The 14,826-nt window shown below is 42.2% G+C and overlaps 1 protein-coding gene across 5 annotated transcripts in view; it reads right to left on the bottom strand.

The window, feature by feature from the left end:
- Positions 1-5,193: 5,193 nt before the first annotated feature.
- The window catches only part of CEMIP2 (cell migration inducing hyaluronidase 2), a 91,700-nt gene continuing 82,067 nt past the window's right edge, over positions 5,194-14,826 (bottom strand). For 4 of the 5 annotated variants that reach the window (XM_070431505.1, XM_070431504.1, XM_070431506.1 and 1 more), the window contains 4 exons: positions 14,092-14,190; positions 10,967-11,121; positions 7,875-7,978; positions 5,194-7,542 (listed from right to left, as the gene is read on the bottom strand). In XM_070431505.1, coding sequence (XP_070287606.1) covers positions 7,346-7,542; positions 7,875-7,978; positions 10,967-11,121; positions 14,092-14,190 — 555 coding nt within the window. In that variant the 3' untranslated portion in view covers positions 5,194-7,345. The remainder of the gene's footprint in view (positions 7,543-7,874; positions 7,979-10,966; positions 11,122-14,091; positions 14,191-14,826) is intronic. The other variant, XM_070431507.1, reaches the window with a different exon arrangement.

The following is a 14,826-nucleotide window of genomic DNA, read 5'->3' as shown; positions in this document are numbered from 1 at the left end:
TAAGAGGGAATTTGTTTCAGACATGAGGACCAACCTGATTTTGAATGAGTTTAGCAAGAACTAAGGATCCTGCAGGCAGTGATGGGGAGTGAAAGGTACAGAGAGGTCTGAGAATGTGGTCTTCCCCAGTGAAATAAGGCTGCAGCAGTGGACCCTGGGCAGTAAGAAGGGGTGGAGGCGTGAGTAGGAAGAAACGGGGTGCAGAAACCCGGGAAGGCTTGCTGCCCAAGGCGCTCCTTTTCCAAGTCCTCAGCTTCAGCTTGTCATATAAATCAGCTAGGAACCATTGCACTGCATGTTAACATTTCCCTACTTGGTAAGAAAGAGTGAAAATGTGGGTGCTTAAAGTATTAAGAGAGAGATCATTACTAATGAGATGTTTTCATTCTGTGTTGGTTTACGGTAAAAGCGATTAGAAGAGACAAACCATTAGCTGAACTGAGGTTTCTCCTCATGAGAATGAAGAGCAGGAAACCGCACACACCAGCGGCAGAAGAGGGTGCAGCAACATTTCCATTTTAGAGTGGTCTTTCCACATTTCACAGCTCCAGTCCATACACAGCTGGTCTACTGAGGGCATAAAAGCAAACCTCATGGGGATGCTCAAACCAGTTCACTAAACTAGGACTGCCTGGCCTGAGGGCCTGCTGGCTAGGTACACACTGAGTAAGGGAAGTACGTAAAAGTAGGGCAAGGGCTTTCATAGGGTGTTCTCAGTGGTTCCTAAATCTGGCATTATCTCAGAAGTTTGTTTTGAAAAATGCCTATTTCCTAATCCTTAGCCCTTGAAAAACTATTAAATTAGAATTCACAGATGTCTGGAAATCTGATTTTTTTTTTTAGACAAACCACCTGGGCATTGTTGATGACAAGCTGTGTTTGTGAACCATGGCTATCCTATATAATAAAAAGCTAATATGCAAATCGATTGAACGGTGAAACAACCAGTTGCTATGGTGCACACTGACCACCAGGGGGCAGATGCTCAACACAGGAGCTGCCCCCTGGTGGTCAGTGTGCTCCCACAGGGGGAGTGCTGCTCAGCCAGAAGACAGGCTCATGGCTGGAGAGCCCAGTGGCGGTGGTGGCAGCCTCTCCCACCTCCACAGCAGCGCTAAGGATGTCTGACAACTGGGGAGTGGGCCTAAGCCCAAGGGCTCCCAGACTGTGAGAGGGTGCAGGCTGGGCTGAGAGACACCCCCCCCCCCCCTCCGTGCACAAATTTCGTGCACTGGGCCTCTAGATCTCATATAATCCCCTTTGTAACTTTATAAAGTATTAGCAGCTCCATTTTATTGATGAGAAAGCTGAGAATCAGCAGGAGGAAACCGCTCAAAGCAACACCTCTGGTAAAGAGCCTTAGCTGGCATCTAACCAAGTTTGGTGACCAAAGCATCCACCATACATACCCAGAGCAACAGACTGTGACAGGCACTTACCACACCATGTCGAGTCCACTAACTACTCACATGCACATTTTGGAAACAGGCGGCAAGTTTTGGCGTGGTCTCTCCTCTGTCAGACTCCTGTCCTCATGGGGAGCTCGTGATGCTCCTGGCCTCCTGAGATTTGTAAATCCTAGTCTCCCCCATCAGAAACCTATCTGACCTAAGCCTTCCTCCCTCGAGAACTGGGTGTTGTCTGGCCGGCGTGGCTCAGTGGTTGAGTGTTGACCCATGAACAACCAAGAGGTCACGGTTTGATTCCTACTCAGGGCGCATGCTCGGGTTGTGGGCTCGATCCCCGCTAAGGGGTGGGCAGGAGGCAGCCAGTCAATGATTCTCTCTCATCATTGATGTTTCTCTCTCTCCCTCTTCCTTCCTCTCTGAAATCAATAAAAGAATATTTTTAAAAATGGGTGTTTATGACCCATATAAGCTGGTGGGAGAAAGTAAACTTGTTAGGCCTTCCCAGATAGTGTCCCACCCTCTTTCTTGGCAAAGACCAATTTTATTCCCCAAGACCAGTGGTCGGCAAACCGCGGCTCATGAGCCACATGCGGCTCTTTGGCCCCTTGAGTGTGGCTCTTCCACAAAATACCACGTGCAGGCGTGCACGTCCAGTGCGATTGAAACTTCGTGGCCCATGCACAGAAGTCGGTTTTCGGAAAGGAGATAGAAGAAACAAGTATACAAGACGTGTGTGGATGGGAGAGTTGGAAGGGGTCGACCTCAGCGAACGTACCTCAATCAGATTGAGGACGTTTTTAGCAAAGGCCAGCTTAGGAGTACCCTAATTAAGTTAATAACAATGTACTTACCTATATAGTTTAAGTTTAAAAAATTTGTCTCTCAAAAGAAATTTCAATTGTTTTACTGTTGATATTTGGCTCTGTTTACTAATGAGTTTGCCGACCACTGCCCAAGACCAACCAACAACCTCCCACCACTGCCATGAAATTCATGTATTCAAAGACTTTTGCTTCTAAAGCAAACTGCTTGTATGAAATAAATCATCCTACCTTAAAAAAAGATTTGTAATTACCAATCAGTGCTTTGATATATGGGAAATAATTAAGGTGGACACAGGTCCGTTCAAACGCAAAGAAACTTGTTTTTGTTAGTCTGCACAGCCCGATTGGGGCTATATGTACATTTCCCTTTAAACTCCTTAAAAGAATAAAACGAACTTGCAGAAAACAAAGGATGGCTGGGATTTTATTGTGGGGATAACTGTAACTAGTGGAATCATTCTAACAGTGACAATTTCACACTCAATGGAGAGAGGACTTTACTACGGGCTCCAAGCCTTTGCCCCAGCAACAGCCACATACTGTGCTGTGCACCAGATCTGCCCTGCATTAGTCACCAAGAGTTCTGGGGAAGACGGTGTAGAATGGAGCCATCGGGGTTAAAAACCCAACATTCAGGTTTACTCAGATGCACTCTCTATTTACAGAAAAGAGGGAAAGAAATAACGGGGGCTCCCCTCTATGGGGTTCTCAAACTTTAGTGTTCCTGAGACCCACGTAAGGAGCTCGATATAAAATCCTATTGCCAGCGTCAGCTCCCAGAGATGCCAATTCTCCAGAGCTTGGGATTCTGCATTTTCAATAAACACCTCAGGAGATTCTGATGCAAGTTTTTTTCCTAAACCTTCTATTTAAAAAACTCTCAAACCTTAGGAAAGTCCCAAGAGCAGTACAATGAACACCACTATACCCTTCAGGGAGATCAAGGGTCAGCCAACTTTTTCAGTAACGGAACACATAGGAAATATTTTTGGCTTTGCAGGCCATACATATAGTCTCTGTGGCAACGGCTCAAATCTGCCATTAAATAAGTAAGTCGGTCAACATGTGAGCAAATGAGTGTGGCTCCCTTCCAACGCGACTTCATTCATGGACATAATTTTCACATCATAAATTACTCCTCTTGACTTTTTCCAACATGTTGTAGTTAAAGATGTAAGAACCGTTCTTAGTTCAGCATTGGTCCAAAACCAGTCAGGGGGACAGGTCTGGCCCACATGGGTAAGTCTGGCAAACCCTGGGAGTCAAGTGTTGTCATCAGGTCTGAACCTTCCTGAGGATGAACCTTAAATTTGTTAGCGCTTTTCATAGCCAGAGTAGTCACACTGTCCATCTGAGGAATAAAAAAAAAAAGCAAACCTATGAAGTTGTTTTCTGACCTCTTTGTTGTATTTTCAGATATAACATTGTTATTGATTGCTTTGGCTGATGTTTTTGGATGCCCTGTGGGGCATAGTTCCTCACTTATAAATCTCCACAGTTTGGTCATTCTCTAATTTTATCACATAAAAAAAGTGTGAGTGCCCTTCCGCACAACCCCAGGGCCTAATTAGCATCCTTTTTTCAGCTTCTCTCTCCTATTGAAGATAAATTAGGGTAAAAAAACCTCTATCTTCCCATGGACTCCAGAGATCCAGCAAGATGTGAGCACTGTGTTATTTGTGAACAAGGGACTCAGGGTGCCTGTCCTTGATTTTTTCTCCTCCCTGACCTTACGTTGAAAATTTGTTCCAGCCCAGCGTGTCGGCTCACATTTCTAGCAGACTGGGCTATTACCAAGTAAGACTAACAGTAATGATGCAAATCTGTTACCCAATTATCCCCACTCAGTCTTCACCTCTAGGGGAATTTTTCCTTATTAAACATGGCTCCATAAGTATCTGAAACCCAAACAAGGATTCTGGAGGATAAACTCCCAACTCTGCATCATGAAAACTACAAACATTGTCTCGATGGAATCTAAGTACTTAACTACTTAGGATCAACCAGGGGGGGAAGAACACTTGCATTAACTAAGAGCATTCCTGCTTACTGAACAGCCTTTCAACTGGACTTATCCAAACATTACCTCATCTCTTAAGGAATAAACACCTAGTTATCTGAAACATTCAAGCCTCTATCCATCACCTCCTTGCCCACCCCTCCTCAAACAATCTAATCCATTTAATGGCTGGAGGATGTGTTCTCTCCTGATGGGGCCGGAGAATAGAAGAGTCAGAAATAACCCCTCCCCTCCCTGTCTAAACATCAGCTTAGCGGTTGCTTTGGAGTCATCTTCTATGAGACTGTGTCTGCCTTTCATCTTCTCACAAGCACTCTTCCAGCCTCTGCCGGTAACAAGCAGCGCGCTGGTGCCGGTGGCGGGGCAGGAACCTCACAGCAAAGACGTAAAACCTGAGTCGCTGACTTATGAGGAGGCCCTGTGTTTCCCATCAGCGGGCTGATGGGTGCATGGCCACATTTCTGGAGCTCAACCAATTGCCTCACCTGATGGAAAATGCTTATGAACTTATAAATTACCTTTGAATATATTTTCTCAGTAGAAATAAAACAGATTGCTTAGCTCCCAATAGCCTAAATGTGTATATAACTTTAGATGACCAATTTAACCATTTGAGATAATTAAGGACTAAAAACTGCATTGAAAAGTTCTATTAAAAGAAGGTCAAGGGGGGAAAAAAGGAGACAAATGTACTACTCGTTGTAATATTTTAAGCAATAAAAAAAAAGTGTTTTAAAAAAGAAGAGAACAGTAAAATGCTTTGTTTAGGATGATGAGTTCTGTAACATAGGAATTGCAAATAAAAATAATAGATAAATGGAATTTGTCACAAAAAAATTGCAGACTGGAGTTAAACAGTGGGCCTATTATATTAGTGCAGTGGTTCCTAAACCTGGCTGCATGCTAGAATCACCCCGGGAGCTTTAAAAAAATTCCAATGTCCAGGCTGCACCCGACACCGATCAAATCTAAATGTAGGGGTTGGGGAGGGGGTGAGACTCAGGGCTCCATATTTTTCAAAGCCCCCAAGTGATTCTAATGTGCAGCCAAGGGTGAGGACCTCTGCATTGGAGAATAATCCCTACCCTTCTGAAGCTTAGCCTTGCAATATCTACTTAGTGGACAGTTTCCCCTTTCTCATTTCTGCCAGTAACTTCTTTACAGCTGAAATATGGAATTTAAAAATGATAGATTGGTTGACTGGTTGCTAGATACATAGCCACACACACACACAAAAGAAATACATGCACACATATTTTTATTTATTTAACTTAGGGCTGATAATTAGCATATAAATCAGAAAACTGAGTGCCTTAGAACTATATTACATATTCTCTCCAAATCTTTAAAGAGCCAAACTCTAAAAAACACACACACAAAAATATTTACGTCATAAAACACACAGACATACACACACACACACACTCAAACTAATCCCCTTCAGGAACCATGATCCAATAATATACTTAATAGGTAAGATCTCATTCATCAATGTACAAAACAAACAAACAAACAAACCCCCCCCCCTACACTTTGATTAAGACATGTGCCCTCGGGAAGAGCACTTACAGTTAGAAAGGTTTATCGGTAGCACTTTGAGGTAGCATGTGTCATAAAGTAACAGAAGTCACAGAGCTGCTCTGCAGTCTCTCCTGGACACAAGGGATGGGCCATCAGACGAGGCTCTTGGAAGAGGAACGTGAGTTTGTCTGTATCATGGCCAAAGTCAGCCTGCACACACTTCCTACTATCTCGCTGTGGCCATTCCTCCACTACGCGTCATGCATTGTGGGATTAGGAGAAGGGAAAGGCATTTTGATGCTTCTTTACTCTTGGTGTGGTGGTGTCCCGGGCCAGGAGCCCATCTCCTTTTGCCTCATGCAAACCTCATGGGCAGGAGATGCATGCAGCCAGCGGAAGGCAAAGAGGGCGCCGTGGCACCTTCTTAAAATCAGCTCTAACAATTTAATTAAGATGACTGACTACGACGACGTTCATTTCGGAATGTCCCCTCTGTGATCTGACCCTTAAAAGGCTCTCCCCTTTTTCTGCCCCCTGAGTACAATATTTTGGGGTATCATTAAGCTCTCTGCCGTTTTCTTGGCAGGATGGTGAGCAGAAAAGCTTTAAAAAAAAATCTACACACAAAAACAAAAAAAAAAAAACCTGGGTGCAGGAGCAACTCTAAGAACAGACTTCCTTTGTGCAAGTTGAAATGACTTGAGTTTACAGTTCAGGAAAACAGCCTGCTTCTTCTTCAAAAAAAAAGAGTAAGTAAATATTCAGCTCAGGTCTGCATTTTAAACACAAATATACAGTCCAAACAGTTAAAGGATTAAAGCTGCAAAAATGGTCCCAGCAGACCTTGGCGTAGGTCAAAGTTTTGCCCAATGGTCACAGATGAAAGGGATGTCTAATCCCTAAATGCCCTTTGTCCCAATGCACTACTTCCTGTTGGAAAGGTGAACCCTTAGAAGGGATTGATATACAAATGAATAAAAATAGCACATGTCCAGGCAAAAAATGGGCATGAGCTGGGCCTGAGTCGCCACTTAAAATTCTATCATTCAGGATCATATAAAATCCTCAAAGGCTGCCCAGAACCAGGGCCCAAGGCATCACTAACCATGCCAGCCACCCAAGTCAGCTGCTGACCCAAAGTCAATGACACAACTGAGCATTAGACTTCAAGTATCCAAGGTGCTACAAGAGCCGGTCCTCTCAGGGACTCAGGCTGATTCTCCGAAGCCCTCACCGCACCCTACCCCACCCCGCCCCACGACATCCCATAATACGAAAGGTGAAGCACTGCTTGTGGTCACTACAAAACACAGAGGTGGAAGGTGAGGCGTAAGAGAACTGCTCTCTAAATATACCAGCCTAACAAATACAAATAAATTCTTAACATTCTGTACAACTACAAGGTGCATGAGCTGGTATTCAAGCAATCACTTTAAACTCTTTCTTTTCTCCCCTCTCTGTATCAAACAGGAAAATGGTTCCGTTGGGTTAACAGTGTCATTTTAAAATGCCATAAATTAAATAAGTTAGTTCACATTTTTTTCCCCCAGCACTTAAGTTACAGTTAGTCTCTAATGTGCTTTTGAAGTTTGCTTTAACAGGTCCAGGTCTCTCCTGCGGACAGCGCCGATTCTGGGACAACCATATTCCTCCAGCTGCAAAGGTATGAATTGTTCCAGCAGCCCAAGGCCCTGTCCAGCAGGACTGGTAAATAGCTTAGTCCATGATGGTTTAGAGTTTCCGCTGAATCCCAAAAATATGGTGCTCCCTAAAAAAACAAAAAACAAAAAAAAAAAGTTCAATTTGTACAACTCCTAGTTCCAGGCAAGATAATGTCGGAGGTGAGCAAAACAAAGACGGCTATAAAACACAACTACACCTCCTTACACAGCAAATGAACTCTTACCACCCACCTCGTGTCCCAAATAACAAACCACATCCCAACACACTTCCTCCAACACAGTCTCCTCATTTAGAAAGCATCTTCATGATACATGAGCAAAATAAGCTCATGAAAACAGTCTGGTAGCTGCATTTCACCATAAAAATGTGAGTGTTGCTGGCCTCCTAGGACCTTTGTAGGAGAATACAAACACAAACCTTTGTTAGAAAGATGAGCTGGTTTGGCTAATCCCAGAGGTATTAATGAATCTGAAATGTTCAACTGCTTTATTTCTCCTCTTGTGCTCAATAGAACGACAGACCTGCATGTAAAAGTTAGGAAAATGAGAGCAAATTTCAATAATTTCGCATGTATTTGCTGGGTTCCGTTACGAAGTATATACAGTAGAGCAGTGATTCCCAACCTTTTCACCTCATGGCACACATAAACTAATGACTGAAATTCTGTGAAACACCAAAAAATATATCTTTTGCTGATCTGACAACAACAAAAAAAAGGTATAATTTTGATCATTCACACAGGACAGCTATTGTTCTGTTGGCTGTTGTTGTTTTTTGCATTGGACAGGTCATGTCCCTGACTCAATAGTCAGGTAAAACACGCTTTAAAAATTCTTGCGGCACCCCGGTTGAAAATCGGTGCAGTAGAGAATAGAAATACTAGATAAAAGCAGAACACAAAACCAAACAGAAAGAACCCAGGTGTTTTTTTCATTCCTGCTATTACAAGTTCCCTGCCCCACCTAGGACCTATGTTGCTATTACAAGAGGTCGCTAAATGTAGGGAAAACAAGTTATTTTAGGTCAGCTGACCTAGTGGATGTTTGGGACACAGACCTTTTATGGAATAAACTATTGTAACAGGGGAAGTTAGTTTTGTTTGTTTCAGATGCTCTTTTTATCTATTTATTAAGTAAATAAATGAACACCAATTCTAAAAAGAAACAAAATAAAATCTGTTCCCCATGGTTTGGTTTAAATTTTTGTCTTTATTATGCAGTATATCAACACAAATATTCAAATGTGTTTGTGGATTCTCTCTTCTCCTGACCTCTCCTCTGCCAATACCGCACTAGCTTAATCACTATGACTTCATGGTTTATTTTAATATCAAATAAGCCCCTTGTAGTAACATAATTTGTTTAAAACTTGTATTTTATTACTCTCCCACATTGATTCTTCCAGATGAACTGCACTGTCATATGTGAAATACAATGGAAAAGTGACCAACTGGGACACTAATGGAAATGTGTTAAATCCCTAATTTAGTTAGAATGAATCCATACAGTATTAACTTTTCCATCCAGAAAAAGGGAATGTTTCTCCTTCTATCCAACTCTTCTATATCCTTTAGTAAAGCATTTATTTTCTTAATGTGGGTCTTGACATTTCTTATTAAGGTTCTTAAGTTTTACATTGGTGTGGGGTTTTGGTAAAGCCTTTCTAACAGCAGTAGTGACTAAACCCAGAATCAGACCAGGGCTCTGACCATAGCAACCCTGAGGCCTGACCTTCTTCAATGGTCATAGTGACTCAGGCTGGTCCCATGATATCACCTACAGGTCCCCTCACCCACCTGCACCCCATACATATCCAGTGTCTCTAGAAGTCACTGCCAGTTGCACCGTAACTTCCTAACATTTTGTTAAGATGCAACATACACACAGAATAGTATTCCTAAGTGTGCAGCACATTCAACTTTTGCAAACTACACATACTTGTGTAACCAGCAGATCAAGAACAGCACTACCAGTAGCTCAAAAGCCTTCCTAATAACAACCTAGTGACATTTTAATGAGTTGGCTGTAACTCATAAATCTGTCGGGTGACTTACAGGACCTACTACTTTGCCCTAAGTATTTGTGGTGAGATTTATGTACTAGATTGTTTTAGGTGGAATAAGTGCATGTCTTTTCAACATTAGGAAAAATCTTTAAATCCCTAAAGAAAACCAAGGCCTTGGAAAGGAATTCCCTACAAGTGTCTTAAACCAGATAGAGCTATATAGACACATTGCAAATGACACTCAAATAATCCAGTGACTTTTAGGACTTACTGAGATCTGGTTCTGTGATGTGTGAAGAGCACACGTGATTAGATCAACTGAGGATGAGCCTAAAGTTGGATGGGCCTTTAATCCCTGGGAAGCGAATGTTCTTCCCTTTAGTGGCTTCACTAAATGAAGGTTCGTGAGTAAATCAATTTCTGCAGTGAAGCCAAGGGAGCAGGGAGGAGCCTGAACTCATCTCCTGGCCTCCAGGCAGCGTCTGACAAAACTCAGAAAAAGAAAGGTTTCTCTCCTGTGCACCTTTATTCAGAAATTAAACGAAGAGAAACTAGGGCTCTGAAAAGAGAGACCACATACTCATCTACTTAAAAATCAAAGTACTCTTTTCTAGTCACTTCCAAGTGATGAGTTCATCGGCCACAGTCATAGTACATTGCTGCCTGAGGTTCCATCAGAGGCACAGAGTAAAACTGTCTATAAAAATTGTTTTAAGCCCTGGCCAGGTGCTCAGTGGTTAGAGCACCGGCCCTTGGACACAAGGATCGAGGGTTCGTTTCCTGGTCAAGGGCACCTACCTTGGTTGCAGGTTCGATCCCTGGCCCCAGTTGGGGCGCATGGGGGAGGCAACCAATCAATGTGTCCTTCTCACATCAATGCCTCTCTCTTTTTCTCTCTGCCTCCTCCCTCCCTTCCACCCTGTCTAAAAATCAATAGAAAAAATATAACCGGGTGGGGATTAAAAAAAAATGTTTTAAAGTGATAATGACTTTTCTGAATGAGTCGGATGCAATATAGATAAATTTATTACTAAAACATAGAGAGTAATGGTCTGAATATTGAGCTTTTCTCCTTATAAGAACCTTCCCGCCATCTGCAAACTCTTCTAACATCCAAGCTCCCATTCTATTTTGTTTTTTATTTCAGAGAGGAAGGAAGAAGAAGAGAGAGACAGACACATCAATGATGAGAGATCCTCCCACTGGGGATGGAGCCTGCCGCCCAGGCATGTGCCCTGACCAGGAATCGAGCCGTGACCTCCTGGGTCTACGCTCAACCACTGAGCCACCCCAGGCGGGCTAAGTCCTGCTATGGAGAAGCCGAGGTTTACAATGACAAGAAGCTCAGACCACACAGGCATCCATCTGAGATGAGAAAGGAATAAAAACCTTTCAAGAGTCCCAAATGCCCACAGTTATAAGGGCAGGTAAACAAACCAAAGCTCAGGGTGAAGCAGGTGTCACCGAGCAGGGGGCTGTCCCTCTGTGGAGCAAGTCTCACCTACCTTGGAGGGATGCCTGTTTTTAAATACTCTCCCACGGGGCTGACATCAGCAAGAGAGAAAAACTTTTTTTCCGTCAACCGGAAGGGGACGCTGCAGGCATCCACGATGAGGAGAAAGACACCCGCACTTCGGAAGGCAAAGTCAGTGCCGTTGACCTGAGGATACAGAAACATCGTCTGCTGTCGTCACCATTTCAATATCTCTGGAAGGACTCCTCTCTCCAGCCCATCCCTCTGTCTCCTAAACCCGCAAATCAAATTACACCAGGATTCAGATGCTAAGTGCCATTTACTCTTTCTCTGCCGATATTGGAAACGGTGCTGTGTGCTCATTGACTTTGCCTTGACTGGACTTTACAGACTGGTAAGAGGCTCTGAGCACAGCGTGGCAGCCCGCACTCGGCTGAGCAGGGGGACTCCCTCTGCAGGTTCAAGGTCTTCATTCTTTTTTTTTTTTTTTTAATATATATTTATTGATTTCAGAGAGGAAGGGAGAGGGAGAGATAAAAACATCAACGATGAGGGAAAATCATTGATCAACTGCCTCCTACATACCCTCTACTGGGGATCAAACCTGCAACCGGGCATGTGTCCTGATCGGGCATGGGCCAACACCTTCATTCTTACACACATACTCTCTCACTGGGGTCACAGCTTTCTAACTCAGCAATCAGGTGGCAGCCTCTATGCTGCAGCTCAGCTCACTTACTGTCACACTGATTCAGAAAAAAATCTACACTCGCCCTCCCCGCCCCCCCCCCCCCCCGCAATGGAGTTCAGATTTAGAACATCAGAGGAGCTAGATTGCCTCATCTCCATCATTTCATCTCCTTTGAAATCAAAGTGGAAATATGGTAATTTTACCAGTTTTTAAGCCATGAGTATATTACTATACTGTATAATTTCCAGTCGTCCCCTTTAAACGAACGGTTTGATACCTTTTCCAAAAAAAAATGAACTCTAAACACATCCAAAGTCATTCATTCCTCAGCCAGAAAGGAATAAAAAGAGCTTACTAGACTGAAAAATGATTCAATACTGAATTAAGCACACTGTTTCTGTTTAAAATTTATAAAATTATAAACTATGCTAAAAGCTAATAAAGGAGAAATACAGTCACCACTATCCTTTATCCTCGCTGGGAGAAATTATATTTAAATTACATTTCTAATCACTATTGAACTGCCAGGAAGCAAAATGGCCTTTTAGCTGTGTTTAAATTTATCTAATCCAGAGGATGGTTCTGGAAATGCTTGAGGTAAATTAAGTACCATTTTAGATTTGGAAAGACTGGAAGTGATTCTCTTATTTTTAAAAATCTGACATGGACAACAGTGTGGTGATTGTGTGGGGGGGAGGGGGGAGGTGGAAGAGGGCATGGAGGGTATAAATGGTGATGGAAAATTTTAAATTAAATTTTAAAAAATGCAATAAGAGGCATTTCTTATTTATTTCATAAAATAAAAATCTGAATACTTAAAATTGAGATACGTTTTGGGGAAAAATATAAAACGATCTTCCACACACTCAAACTGTCCCTCCCCCAAAACCTAATGCTTAAAGGAAATATAACACTTTCCATAAAAACCAAATAAAGCAATGCCATGTCCTAGCAAAGGCTCTTCAGGAAACACATGTGGAAAGTACTACTGGTAAATATGACAAAAAACCATGTCCTGTGACTTTTCTAGGGTCCCAGGCACCTAATGTGTACAGCAATAGAGTGAAACAGTGTCTTCAGAGCCTGTGGCATAGCCTGTATGAGGTTTTTTTGGGCAAAACAATATGTTCTTTAATTATCTAGTGAGTATATAGCATAGGGAATATAGTCAATAATATATTGTTCAGTGACATGATTACTAGATATATTGTAGTGATCACATCATAAGGTATATAAATGTAGAAACACTATGCTGTATACCTGAAACTAACATAATGTTGTACGTCAACTATACTGTAATTTCAAAATTTTTATCTAGTGATCTAGTATTGCACCCAGCTCTTGCTTCCTTTATACAACTGAGTCCCTCCAGACACCAAGCTGGAACTCGAGAGCTTAAACATCTTCCTCAACTGAAACTTTATTGCCTGTTGATTAAAAAATACTCCCCATTTCACCCTCCCCTTCGGTGGGAATATTCTTAACTCAGAGTTGTCAAAAAGTCAAATTTATGTTCTGGAGATGGAGAGTAGTGATGGTTGCACAATATGCATATATTTCATACCACTGAACTGCACACTTAACAAAGATGAAGATGGTGAATTTTATGTTACATGTATATATTAACACAATGAAAAACTGAGAACGAAATAAAGAGTAAGGTTGAATTTTTTCCACATTTATGTGGATTTGTGAATGTGTTGCCCACCACTTTAAAAAAAAAAAAAAACAGAGCTCCTAAAAAGACCACGTGAGACCGGGCCCAGGCCCTGGCTGGAAATAGCTGGATGGCTGGATATCTGCTCCCCAAAGAGCTCTTTATATGGTGGCACTCAAGTCAGCCGGATTTTGGACAGGCCACCCTGCCAAGAGCCGGTTAGCACTGGCTGGCTTGGCTCTTCTCCCAAATTCTAGTGCTGACACTGAGGCTCAGGCCTGTGCTTCTATTACCCCACTTAGGAAAGACAACCGACACTTTGCATCTTCACTTTCCTCATCGGAAAACTGGGAGCCAGGGAACCTCAAACTAAAAGGCCAAGGAAAAACTTTAAAACTCATTGCTCACATTTTAAACAAGCAACTTGAAAGTTCCTTTTACGTTTCAAAAACCAAGGTTAAACACCGTTTTCTACATTTTGATTGCCTGTGGCAATTGTTTTTTAACCCAAGATGCCTTTTCTCTTATAAAAATGAAATCTGGGTCGCCTGTAACACTATTAATGAATGAAGAGTAATGTGAACAGTTTAACATTTACCTAAAAGTTATCGATAAACAAAGTTTTTAAAAATATATTTACCTAGAAACATAAATGTTTAAGAGATATTTATACCTCTATTGTATTGCTTGCCACCAATAATCAAAATGTGGTCACAAACAAGTGATTGTTGCCAAAAATAATTGATGTCACCGGGGTGAAACATGAAAGTGAGGAGCTGAAGTAGTGGACACGCCAGATGGTACTTACAGAGATGACAGACGGGTCTCCGCGCTGAGTCTCCACTTTACTGGGTGACTGGAATTGCACGGGGAGGTAGCTTTTATGAGGATCACTAGTAAACACCACCTAAGCAGGGAAAAAGTGCCATATTTATGTCAACTGCATCTGCCTCCAAAGGATGCCTCAAAATAAACTCAATTATAACAAATTAGTTGTTTTGCTTTCAATGATTTTTATTAATTTTTAGAGAGAGAGAAAGGGAGAAGGAGAGAAATATCGATGTGAGTGACAGTATCAATCAGCTGCCTCCTGTACACCCCGGGAATCGAGCCCACAACCCGGGCACATTCCCCGAGTGGGAATCCAACCAGCAACCTTTTGGGGTAGGGACGACACTCAAGCAACTGAGCCACACCAGCCAGGGCAAACTAGTGTTTTCCTGAACTTTTATACCTTATTTCATAACCTAGAATTCTACCTTTTGATACATGCTTAATATGAGAAGATTTTGTTCCTCGTTTTCTGGAACAACAACAGTTTCAAATAACTGTGATCTTGTTAATAAAGTCAATTCTACAAATGACTAAATAAAAGTATTTTGTATTTACATCTTTGTAAACATTTTATGCAAACACAGTCACAAGTCTTTTTAAAGATCCTTTTCAGACCAGTACTCTGAACTGGGACTCAGTCACCCCAGGACTGAGGAGAGTACAGATGAGAAGTTTGAAAACCTTTAGTGGCCTTGTGCACCATCAGGTC

Source organism: Myotis yumanensis, unplaced genomic scaffold (genome assembly GCF_028538775.1).
Source record: "Myotis yumanensis isolate MYYU_CA2020_CCGP unplaced genomic scaffold, mMyoYum1.0.hap1 SCAF_12, whole genome shotgun sequence".
Classification (NCBI taxonomy): domain Eukaryota; kingdom Metazoa; phylum Chordata; class Mammalia; order Chiroptera; family Vespertilionidae; genus Myotis; species Myotis yumanensis.
This window is presented reverse-complemented; position numbering and strand designations above follow the sequence as displayed.